This window comes from Nomascus leucogenys, chromosome 6 (assembly GCF_006542625.1).
Source record: "Nomascus leucogenys isolate Asia chromosome 6, Asia_NLE_v1, whole genome shotgun sequence".
NCBI classification, from domain to species: domain Eukaryota; kingdom Metazoa; phylum Chordata; class Mammalia; order Primates; family Hylobatidae; genus Nomascus; species Nomascus leucogenys.
Genome location: NC_044386.1, coordinates 104,387,543 through 104,399,894, shown reverse-complemented (window position 1 = coordinate 104,399,894; position 12,352 = coordinate 104,387,543). Strand labels below are relative to the sequence as shown.

Sequence of the window (12,352 nt, the reverse complement as noted above, 5' to 3'; positions counted from 1 at the left end):
AAGCAAATGCCGCCCCACAACATCAGGTCTAAGAGGGAATCGCTGTTGGGACTTAAATGGGTGTATCATAAACGGTATAATTACTTTTTAAAAGAACACCCAGACAGGAGTCGGCTAGTTAAACACTAAAAACAGGTTCTGCTTGTTCAGTACACATGGGTCTTTTTATTCCTCCACAATAAGGGCAAATCAAATTTCTGGCACTGCCAGCTTTGTTTATTTGTTTAATGAGAGGAAGAAATGCATCTTCTGGCACAATAAGGAAGACTAACTCTAAGACAATCCACTAATAACTGCAGAAAGGAAAATGTTTATTTCACTTGAAATAAAGGCTCCCTCTTAGTAAAGTATAAGTCACTCTGAAAGTGACGGAATGAGGAAGGGCTTGTAGTTAGACAAATCTGGGTTCGAATCTGGCATTTACCATCTGTGTGACCAAGCGTGATTCACGTAACATCTCTGAACTTCATTTTCTTCATCCCTAAAGTGAGATACCAACACCTCACTCATAGAGTTGTAACAAACGAGAAGAGGTAGATGAAATGCTAGTACTATGACTGGCTGTAGCAGATATTCATTAAATTCCAGTTCCTCTCTGTTTCCCTGCTCTCTTCACTGTCCTCTTGGACATCAAATTACATTCAAGGTTCACTAGCAATACTCTCTTCCTCAGCAGTCCTCTGTGCCCAACCTAGGATGACAGGAGCTAAGGTCTTTGCAGGGATGCCACATATAGCCCCACAAGGCTGCACTACACTTAACTCCAGGGAGCTGGGAATGGCACCCTGAAGTTGTGCCTGCCTCAGCTTAGCTATCATCTCTCATTCTTCATGGCTTCCCACGGGTCTAAACTTCTTCACTGAGCACTCAGACTTTTTGGACCCCAGTGGTTTTCTCCTTACTGTGAAGTCCTCAAATGCTTCTATACATGAATATCACAAAGGAATGAACAGATTTTTGAAGCTGTGATTTTACACTGAATTACACTGTTTCCAAATGTCATCTGTGTATTAGTCTGGTATCCCTATTTCCAAGGTAAATTTCCTTGGAAGCACAATTTTTCATATTGTATATTTTCCCTACAGAACTGTATACGCATGGACCAATTCAGGAGTTAAAGGGTGTTTAACCAGAGGCACATGGCTGGAAAGATTATGCCCCAGAAGCAACAACTACATGTGCAGGTACAAATTTTAATAATCAACACCTCTGCGCAGGTGGCAAGGCCAGACAAAAGGATAAATAGAAAATCCTCACGAAAGATCAAACAGCACCATCTAACTTGTGCCTTACAGTTGTTCTGACATCCTTATCAAAAACAAAAGAGCTAATGAGGCACTAACTAGGAAATACGTGATTCTTTAGAGGCTAGTTATTTCCAATCTTGAAGCAGCTGTCTCTTTACCACCCTCCCACAACCACTCTTCTGATTTGTTATTTGTTCTGGGTCAGCTGAGTATTTGAGTAGAAATCCCAATGCTTGGCCGGGCGCGGTGGCTCACGCTTGTAATCCCAGCACTTTGGGAGGCCAAGGCGGGCGGATCACGAGGTCAGGAGATCGAGACCACGGTGAAACCCTGTCTCTACTAAAAATATAAAAAATTAGCCAGGCGTGGTGGTGGGCGCCTGTAGTCCCAGCTACTCAGGAGGCTGAGGCAGGAGAATGGCGTGAACCTGGGAGGCGGAGCTTGCAGTGAGCGGAGATCGCGCCACTGCACTCCAGCCTTGGGGACAGAGCGAGACTCCATTTCAAAAAAAAAAAAAAAAAAAAAAAAAATATATATATATATATATATATATACACACACACACACACACACACACACATACACACAAACACTAATTAGCTAAGAAAAAATATTTATGAAAAGCTACCAAGGCCAGGTGCAGTGGCTCAAGCCTGTAATCCCAGCACTTTGGGAGGCCGAGGTGGGAGGATCACAAGGTCAGGAGATCGAGACCATCCTGGCTAACACGGTGAAACCCCGTCTCTACTAAAAATATAAAAAATTAGGCAGGCGTGGTGGTGGGTGCCTGTAGTCCCAGCTACTCGGGAAGCTGAGGCAGGAGAATGGCGTGAACCCAGGAGGTGGAGGTTGCAGTGAGCCAAGAAAGCGCCACTGCACTCCAGCCTGGGGGACAGAGCGAGACTCCAACTCAAAAAAAAAGAAAAGCTATCAAACACTCTGAACGGAGGTGGGAACTGAATTATCAAATGATTATGGTGGGCAACCTATTAACCAACATCAGATATATGGAATTGGGAATACACAGGCTATTCTTACTGTAGTTTTTCCTAAACCTGGCTTCCACCTCTCCACCCAAATTTCTCTTTGAGGGGAGAATTCTTGCCCCCCAAGATGATCAGATCTCTTTTTACTTGGTTATACAATATCATAAGTAAATAAGAATGAAGATTTCCCCCAGGACGTTTCTCCCTGCTTCCTCTAGAGCAAGTCTGCAGTGGGCCCATCCTACATTACCTGGGAGTTATGCTGATTGCTACTGCACAAGGGTCTCTCAGGGAAAACACTCTCCTAATTTACCATTTTCACTAACCACCGAGCTGAGAAACTAAGTGAGACTTGGAAAACTCCGAGAAAAAAATGTTCTTGCCCTACCATTCACACTGCATCCAGATGAATCCTTATCACCTGCATTTAAGGCAGAACTGTGGCAAACAGTACAATGTGTAGAAGCTTGTTTATGTAACTAGGGATGAGAGAACGTCCGGAAGATTTAAAAGGACAAACTCCCTCCTGTTCATATTTAAAGTGAAGATTAATTTTTGTAACAAGTAAAACATCAATGTTCTGTGTCTCTAAATGGTACATTCAAAATGAATAGCTTATAAACTAGCACACATATCGGAATACACTTTCCTCCATTTCACAGATGAGGAAATTAAGTAACAGAGAGATTAAGTATTTTGCACACTCTTGCAATGAAGCCAGGATGCAAACAAACTGACTCCAATGCCCCTGCTTTTCCCACTTTGCAAGAGCAAAGTTAAACCCAGAATTCTCAACTTTATGCTCATGCCTGAAGTTCAGGGAGACTTAAGAAATTTATCATATGTAAATGTGTGCAGGTAGGCACCTATAAACATTGTTTTCTGAGGAGAAATCTGCGCAATTTCCAAAGGAGTCACTGACCTGAAGAAAGCTAAAAAGCACTGCAACTAAACAATTAAAACAGTCGGAGGATTAGCCATAAATCTTACATACTACTTTGTGTAAGTATTAGGCTAGAATACCTGCAAACATCCTAGCTTTCAACAGCAAGAAGTCCTGTTACGTAACAAGGTACCTTATTTACCTGTATTACCTCAGGCATCGTGGTTACTTTGTATGTTTCTCCTTTAAATACCTATTTAAAAGTATTTGATGTGCAACTCACTGATGTGAACAGACTATTCCATTACATTCATCCCTCAACAGCAAGCATGATGAACTCTTAACTGATGCTACTCTCCCCTTACTGTACCCAGTGTTCCTAGATTCTAATCAACAATTAATAGAACAATTTAAACTGCAGAATGTGAATTAAGCACAGAAAACCAGATTCCTGATCCCAGTTGTTGACCTAAAGACAGTTCTATCAAGTCACTTGCATGCATTTCACCTTGTAAAGTATACAACTTACACGATTTCTTTTGTTGATTATTATTTTAAATATATGTACAATAAAATTCACCTTTAGGGGGTGTACACTCCTGTGAGTTTTAACACATGCATAGATTCTTATAGCCACCACCACGAACAAGATACAAAACAACTCCAACAACCCAAAGAATTCCCTCATGATACCTCTTTGCAGTCAGACTTTTCCCCCACTCCCAGCTCCTAGCAACTACTCATCTGTTCTCTTTTTCTATAATTTTGCATTTTCCAGAATATCATATAAATAGAACCATATAGTATGGAACCTTTGGAAACTGACTTCATTTTCCTAGCATAACACATTTAAAACACATCCAAGTTGTTGCACATGTCAACAGTTTGCTTTTTTTTATTGCTGAGTAGTATTCCACTGTATGGATATATTACAGTTTGCTTCTATATTCACTCAGTGAGGGAAATCCGGGTTATTTCCAGTTTTTAATGATTATGAATAACACTACTACGAGCACATCTGTGCAAAGACTTTTTGGTGACTACAGATTTTCATTTCTCTAGGATAAACACCCAAAAGTGGGATTACTGGGTCATATGCTAAGTGTATGTTTAATTTTACAGGAAACTGCCAAATATTGCTAGAGTGGTTATACATTTTGCATTCCTACAAGCAACATATGAGATGTTCTTCAACTTTGCCAGCACTTGGTATTCTTCATCTTAGCCATTATGATAAATGTGTAATGATATCTCATCGTGGTTTTAATACGTATTTCCTTCCTTAAGTGTTCAAATTTGGTTTGGCCTTTGTTAGCACTGCTTGAGCAATTTTGTGCAACAGAAAATTTACCAGTACACTGACAGTACAAAAAAATATTAAAGCTGGCCAATTAAAGACAAGGAAGTTAAGGTCCAAAGAGAGGAAGTGGCCGGGCACGGTGGCTCACGCCTGTAATCCTAACACTTTGGGAGGCTGAGGCGGGTGGATTGCCTGAGCTCAGGAGTTCGAGACCAGCCTCGGCAACATGGTCAAACTCCGTCTCTACTAAAATACAAAAAAACGTAGCAGGGCGTGGCGACATGTGCCTGTATTCCCAGCTACTTGGGAGGCTAAGGCAGGAGAATCGCTTGAACCCAGGAGATGGAGGTCGCAGTGAGCCAAGAATGCACCATTGCACTCCAGCCTGGGCGACAGAGTGAGACTCCATCTCAAAAAAAAGAAAAAGAGAGAGAGAGAGAGGAAGTGATATGCCCAAAGTTTCAGATGTTTGCTTTTTCTAATAGTTGTTTTTAATCATGGTAACATAAAACTATCCAACTCCTGGGACCCTCTTTAAACAAGACAAAACAAAACCATAAAACACCATAAGCCCCACAAATAACTTATGCGGTACTATCTTGACACTGATTTGTGAAAGGCAGCCAGAATAAACATTCCTGTATCAATACAGAAATGAGAGGAGCTAGAGGTATTAAGGCCCATCACCAAGTTTCTGAAGAGGCACTCATGCCTTATATAATGTCAAATATTCTGATCTCTAAAGAATAGCAGGATAGAAGTTTCTTGGACACTGTACTTAAAAAAAGAAGCAAAGGATAAATCCTTTCTTCCTTGATTTGATACTTCCCTTCAGGTTTTACCTGGGCAGGACTATCCAGGTAGAATCTGACAGTATGCACCTGACAGTATGGAACACTGTTCTGACAGCTGATCACAGGCTTAACTGTTAAATTGAGTAGATTTAAGAGAATCAAAGCTGGCAAAGACTTCTTTACCATTCTTCCATGGAAAAAAACAAAATTCATCTGAGTGTAGAAACTAACTATGCCATGGCCCAGGCCCCTATGGGTATTTCTCCTCAGGAACTGCTCACCTGTGGAGAGGGTGACTTGTGGTCTGCTCACCCAACATAATTCAATACTCAAAGCTGGGTGGACTCTACAGGGCAGTGGTGTGACTGACCAGCTCTTTCATTGAAGACATAGAAAGTACAAGCAGACCCTTCTGGCAGGAGCTCTAACATCAGGCTTCCAATCTAGATTTCATCAGTAATAAAGTAAACATTTTGGTCTCTATCTCAAGACTCCTAAATCGTTCGATTGGACTTGAACTCAGAAGGGAAACTGGATGTTACTTATTGAACTCCAGGTACACATTATGTTTCATTAAAAAATATCTATACAATTATGACATCAAGTAGGTGTCATTCGCTACTAGAATTATGTGGGAAAACCCTTGTTTGAGTAATAGGACTTACTATGTAAATGTTTTTGAAAAAGTGGAGTTCTGGCCGGGCGCAGTGGCTCATGCCTATAATCCCAGAACTTTGGGAGACCAAGGCAGGTAGATTACCTAAGGTCAGGAGTTCGAGACCAGCCTAACATGGTGAAACCCTGTCTCTACTTAAAAAAAAAAAAAGAAAATACAAAAATTTGCCAGGCATGGTGGCACATGCCTGTAATCCCAACTATTTGGGAGGCTGAGGCAGGAGAATCACCTGAACCCGGGAGGTGGAGGCTGCAGTGAGCCGAGATCATGCCACTGCACTCCAGCCTGGGCAACAAGCGCAAAAGCCCGTCTCAAAACAAACAAACAAACAAACAAACAAAAGTCCTTTCTTCAGTGAACTCTCATAGGGAGGGCCAACAGATAAAGTCAGTAAGAGTGACACTAACCTGGTTAAGGAAGTGTGTGGTTTCTAAGAGCACACCCTGTTCTCAGGCTCCTCCCACTCACTGCCCAATCTTTCCTCTCCTTTACTTCCAGGCTATCTTTAGAGAACTTCAGAATACAATAATGAAAACCATGTCTTTGATCATTAAACACCAAAAAGTAACTCTGCGACTCTCCTCATGAAGACGGTGTCACTTTCTACACTTGAGAGATCAAGTCTGAAATCCAGACCCACAGGAAGGTGATGTGCCACTCTCCTTGCGTAATCCCTAGGGTCATTTCGCTGCAACAACATGCTTAACAGCTCAACTGAAGAACCTAGAAGAGATACCACTGAGGCCACTTTCCTACAGTAATTCTAAGATTTACTCAGCCTCTGTGGAAGATCTGAATATGATGACCATAGAAAAGCAGCCCCATTAAAAAAAATAGAAATATCACAAACTTAAAGTTTGTTTGTAGATCATATAAATTCTCACCATGCAAACTCTGATCTGTCCCCAACACACTCCACTCCGCGGGCAGCTTCAGGTGCCTGAATGCCAGCACCAACTTCTTATCAAGGGAATTCACATCCCCAGATGGGGGTCCTGACTGGTCAAGAAAACGGGTAAAGTTCAAAGCCTGCTGATTTCCAGCACTGGTTGCTAGGAATTGAGCTGCATCATACGCTTCATCCTGAACAAAATGAAAGTCTTCTTCAGCCACCACAAACACAGGAAGGCCCTCTTTGGAAGCACAGAGCTGCACCTTCACTGTTTCACCGCAATCATGACCTAAAGAAAACACAGGCAGCAAATAAAACAGTATTAGAGCCTCACTGCTGAAATGACACTGGTAGGTCCTCTTAGCTCTTATTTCATGACATACAAATTTCTCCTCCTAAAAAACACCCCCCTCCTTCCTCTTGAGCTCTGACAGCATTTTTCCAAACTTCTTAAAACTCCATTTTCAGCTTTTATTTGCAAATATGAATTCCCTTAACAAAGAACAAAAAACTTTGCATCCCAGCTTTCACCATGCCTGTAACATGGTATCTGGAACTGAACAGGCTCTGAAGGTCAACAAGGCTATTCAATTTGAACAGATTTAAGAATGAAAACTGAAGGACCTGCAAGGCCTAGCATACAATGGAAAGTCCAATAGCTACTGAACTAAGTTAGATCTGAAAACATAACAGGAAAAAATATCACTCATACAAGTTATACAGGAAGAATTTTACAGATTCACTAGCACTTGCTTTATTATCACAATACAAGGGTTCACATGATGAAGCACTTGGAAAAGTACATAATTACTTGATTTTATTTTACTACTATGAGCAATCCAAGGCCTAAAAAATAAATAATGATTTTTGTTCTCAGATACACATTATTTCCCATCTCGACCACTAATGTAATGAGGACTTCAATGAAATTACCTGGTTTGCATGAGGATAATGCAATGCTGTGGCTGGGAGCCCAGTTCAGGAAACGCAAACATGCCAAGGACTCCATGGTGCCCAGTGTACAGACTAGCAGGCACCTCAGGAGTGGTGATTGGAGGCAGAAAACTGCATGCCACTCCAAAGAGCTCGGCTGGAGCCAGGTCAGCAAGATTTAACACCACTTGTCTATGGGTAAGGCCTTCTTGGAGAATCGGGCTTTCTTTTGAAATTTTAGCCTCACAGAATTAAATATTTCCAATATTCAGAATATACTCATCACAATGCACACTGCATTTCCCCTGTTTTCACACACTGATCTCCAATAGCCAGAACTATGCTCCTATCATCATCCTTCTCCCATTATCTTTCTGATGACAAAAAAGAAAAGAAAGTAGAGTTAATGTTTTTGTTTGGGTAATGCCACTTCGTGCTCTGCCTGATTTATCACAGGCACCGTGCACGTGCCACTTCCCTGAATCTCTAACACATTCAGACTGCTCTTCTACAGCTAAGGGCATGGAGGGAAACCCTCTACATGGTCCCTGAGACTGAATTTCCATACCACGGGCACAGGCCAACAGAGGTTTCAGACTTGGAACGAACTAAGCTTTCTGCTGTCTTTGAAAGAGACAATGTTTCTTCCATGTAATCAGAATAATAAGTAAGTTGATTTTCCACATGCTTTTTTCCCAAGGGCCTCCTTAAGCCCTCATCCTGTGGCAAAAGAAATCTCTCACTTCTATGTAATTCTAGGGTGGAAGGAAGTATTTACCAAGCAAATACATAGTACATGCCAGGCATCTGACAATCACCTCTCCACAACAATTTTATGAGGCATGTATTGTCCTCAATTTATAGATGAGAAACTGAGACTTAAAGAAGTAACTTGCCCCTGTTACACAGATATTAAGGTGCAGAATTCATTATTCAGGGTCAAGGCTGATGCCAAAGGACGTGGTCTACTGTATCAGGATGCAAGGGTTTTGTATCACATTGCCTATAAATAGGCCAATGTGTTTGAAGAGGAAGAAGGCTAAGAGCTAAGTCCCTGCCTAAGAGGAGCCTAACACTTGGAATGATGGGCTAGTATGACTTTTAAGCAGAATAATTGGTTCATGAACCATGAAGATAAGTCTTCACATGAACACTGAATCCACACGATACTCCCACTGCCTTCCAAGCTGAATTCTTTCTAAGGCTGTAGAAAGCTGAAGCATCCTCTGCCTGGTGTGTGTGTGCAAGCGCGAGCATGTGCACATGCATGCACACTTTATAATAATGTATATGTGGTATTTATACATTTAATATATGAAAGAGAATTAGGGGAAAAAAGCAATATTTCTTTGAAGGGCAGCCAGCCTAACTACACAGACATCAATGTTAGCAGAAACAAGCCAAATGATTCAGTTAGTAAGATTTGTCTATTTTTCTAGCAGAAAATGTTTCTTTTAAAATATTCTCTAACATCTGACTCAGTTTTATTCAAGAGCTAAAAGCTAGACACTCATCAAGTCCAGGCACTATGATCAGAAGGTGAAGATGAGTAAAGTAAGGAGTCTCAACTCCCCAGAGATTTACGGTCCATAACAGAGAATCAAACAAGTTGCAGATAACTGCAATGAAGTCAAAATGAGAGGAGCTCTACAATAACTTTCCTATCTAAAATACCTAAATATCTAAATACAGTGCAATTTGGAGAGAGGAGTGGTGCATTCCACATGTGGGCAAAAGCAGGAGATTTCACAAAGGAGATGGCAATTAAGAAGGACTTAGGCCAGGCGCGATGACTCACACTGTAATCCCAGCACTTTGGGAGGCCCAGGCAGGCAGATCACTTGAGGCCAGGAGTTCGAGACCAGCCTGGCCAACATGGCGAGACTTTGTCTGTACTAAAAATACAAATTAGCCAGGCATCTGTAGTCCCAGCTACTAGGGAAGCTGAGGCAGGAGAATCGCTTGAACCTGGGAGGAGGAGGTTGCCATGAGCCAAAATCGTGCCACTGGACTCCAGCCTGGGAGACAGAGACTCTGTCTCTAAATAAATCAATAAAATCTAGAAGGGGCCTCCTAAATTCTTTAATATTATCAGCCAAAACACCATACATAGCCTCACTTAATTTCCAAATAAACTGATGGTGGATGGATGATGAACGATGGATGGATGGAGTGATACGTATGTCAGTCAGGAGAACTGCTTTAAAGAAGAAATGTTGTGGTTTGTCAATAGAATCAATACATAGCATTGTCCCATTTATCCAAAATTAAGCTAATCTGTAAACTTCTGAAAGTCCTTTGAGGTAGATATGAATAAATGTCAATAAAGACCAAAATTTCACAATACAATGATGATGATGTAAGTAATTTGAGATCCAAATTGAATTACGCCTTCAAACCTTACATTTACAGTGCCTTAGAAGAGAGATTACACTATGTAAAACAGAATATCCACTGCCCTATCCATTTAACCAGTCCTTTTCCTTTCTTATTGATCTCCTTCCTCAAGCCTATGCAAAGATGGGAAACCCGAACCCTTGAATGAGAAAGGGAGTCACAATACTACTAAAAGTAAACATCATTCACACAGCAAAAAGCCATGGTGAAGCAATGCTACCTTACCCAAAACTGTGAAGTGCCAAAGTAAAGTATCTACACAGAAATTTGTCTGGAATTGCTAAAATGACTGTTTACTCAGGCAGAATGGGATGAGGGCGAACGACAGGGAGAGAAACAGAACAAGGTGGGATAGATGTGTGCATGTGGGGGTGTTGTGCTTGGCAACAACAATATGCTTATCTCTTTCTGCTGCATTAGCAGAGTTTGTTAGCAGGTGAATGGATGGATGTGTGAGCTACTGTCAGCTCTGTGTATAACTAAAATCAAACTGTATAACCGAGAAGGCAGAATGTCAGAAATAGCCATGAAAGAGATATCTGAGAAACTGTCCAATTTTTAATCCAATGTTTTCCCTTCAGACATGAATTCAAAATCTGAAGAAAAAACTATGAATCATCATAAGTAAAATATGCCATAAATCTGGAATTTGTTTGGTATGATTAGAGGCTTATTTTTCAAAAGAAAACCTGAGGGTTAAAAGATGAGTGGGGAACTCAGGGTTTCCTGGATTAGTCTTTATTAAGAGTACATTGGAAGTGTTACTACTGATCAAGAATAAAGTACCTCACCCTACTGTCTGGAAATCAACCACACCAGTTTGGCAGGCCTACTCTCTCACATTAATGTTTTCCATTACGTTCAAGTGTCTCTCAAGATTATTTTTTAATTCCTATAACCTTTCTGATAAAGCTCCTGGCGGGGAAATCAGCATTTTTTAAAAAGTTACATAATACAGACTCAATAATAAAAATAAAATCACCGCATATGCCTACACCAAACCTCTTACTATCATAAATTAGCTCTAGAGACATGACTATTTGCAACAGGGCCATTAGTCATATGACTACCTTTGTACATAAAGACTGCAGGGTTATTTATTTATTTATTTTGAGATGGAGTCTCGCTCTGTCTCCCAGGCTGGAGTGCAGTGGCACGATCTCGGCTCACTGCAAGCTCTGCCTCCCGGGTTCATGCCATTCTTCTGCCTCAGCCTCCTGAGTAGCTGGGACTACAGGCGCCCGCCACCATGCCCTGCTAATTTTTTTGTATTTTTGTAGAGACGGGGTTTCACTGTGTTAGCCAGGATGGTCTCGATCTCCTGACCTCGTGATCAGCCCGCCTCGGCCTCCCAAAATGCTAGGATTACACCTTACACCATGCCTGGCCAACTGCAGAGTTATTAACAATGTCTACAATTACACTGCAAAGACATGGGGATGGGAAACTGCATCCAACTTGATATAATAACCACAATCTAACTTTCTGCATAAAAACAGAAGCTGCAGTAGGAAGAACAATAGCAGGATTTTCAGTTAGTTCCATGGTGTTTTTCCTTTGATTCAATTTCCTGGTAACAAGAAAGGAAAATAAAAATCCCAATCTTCTTTTTAAAAAGGGAAGTTCTGAAAATTTTACTGAACTTATGAAGGCAGCTACTCTAGAGGATTTAGAGAGGGGAAGGAGAGAGAGAAACTATTGGAAGAAACGCGGCCCAAACTTTAATTCCATATTTTAAATTAGGAATTAATTTCTGAACTTCTCACACTATCAAGTCCACTTACAAGAGAAATATAAATTATGGGGTGGGAGAAGTCTGCTCCCAGCTGAGTAAACTGTAGGGATCCTCATCAAGTATGCTGGCAATTAGCTGTCAAGTAGAAGATATTAGGTTTGAACTCCAGCTCCACTGCAACATATTTGGTTATCCTGAGAAAGTCATTCAACCTTGAAGCCTGTTTTCCTTGTACACAAAATGAGAACACCATCAACCTTATGGATTGTTAAAAACATTAAGGCTGTGCACAAAGTATCTGGCATAAAATGGGCAACTAAAACTGGTAGTTTTTATTATTAGCTATTAAAATGCTTCTGTTTAGGAAACTCAAGGAAAACAGATCCCTAATACTCTACAAACAGCTTCTCCAGCATGGCCCAACAAAGCTTGCCATTGGCACTGTAGGACTGAAAAAATAAAGAGAGGAGAGAAAGAATAAACAAAAACACAAGGAGCACCTAGGTGAG

General features: G+C 41.0%; 1 protein-coding gene across 1 annotated transcript in view; it reads right to left on the bottom strand.

Moving 5' to 3' along the window:
- The window catches only part of AKAP13 (A-kinase anchoring protein 13), a 335,978-nt gene that overhangs the window by 183,671 nt on the left and 139,955 nt on the right, over nucleotides 1-12,352 (bottom strand). Inside the window, exon 4 of the mRNA XM_030814959.1 lies at nucleotides 6,771-7,067. Within this exon, the coding sequence (XP_030670819.1) occupies nucleotides 6,771-7,067 (297 nt within the window). The remainder of the gene's footprint in view (nucleotides 1-6,770; nucleotides 7,068-12,352) is intronic.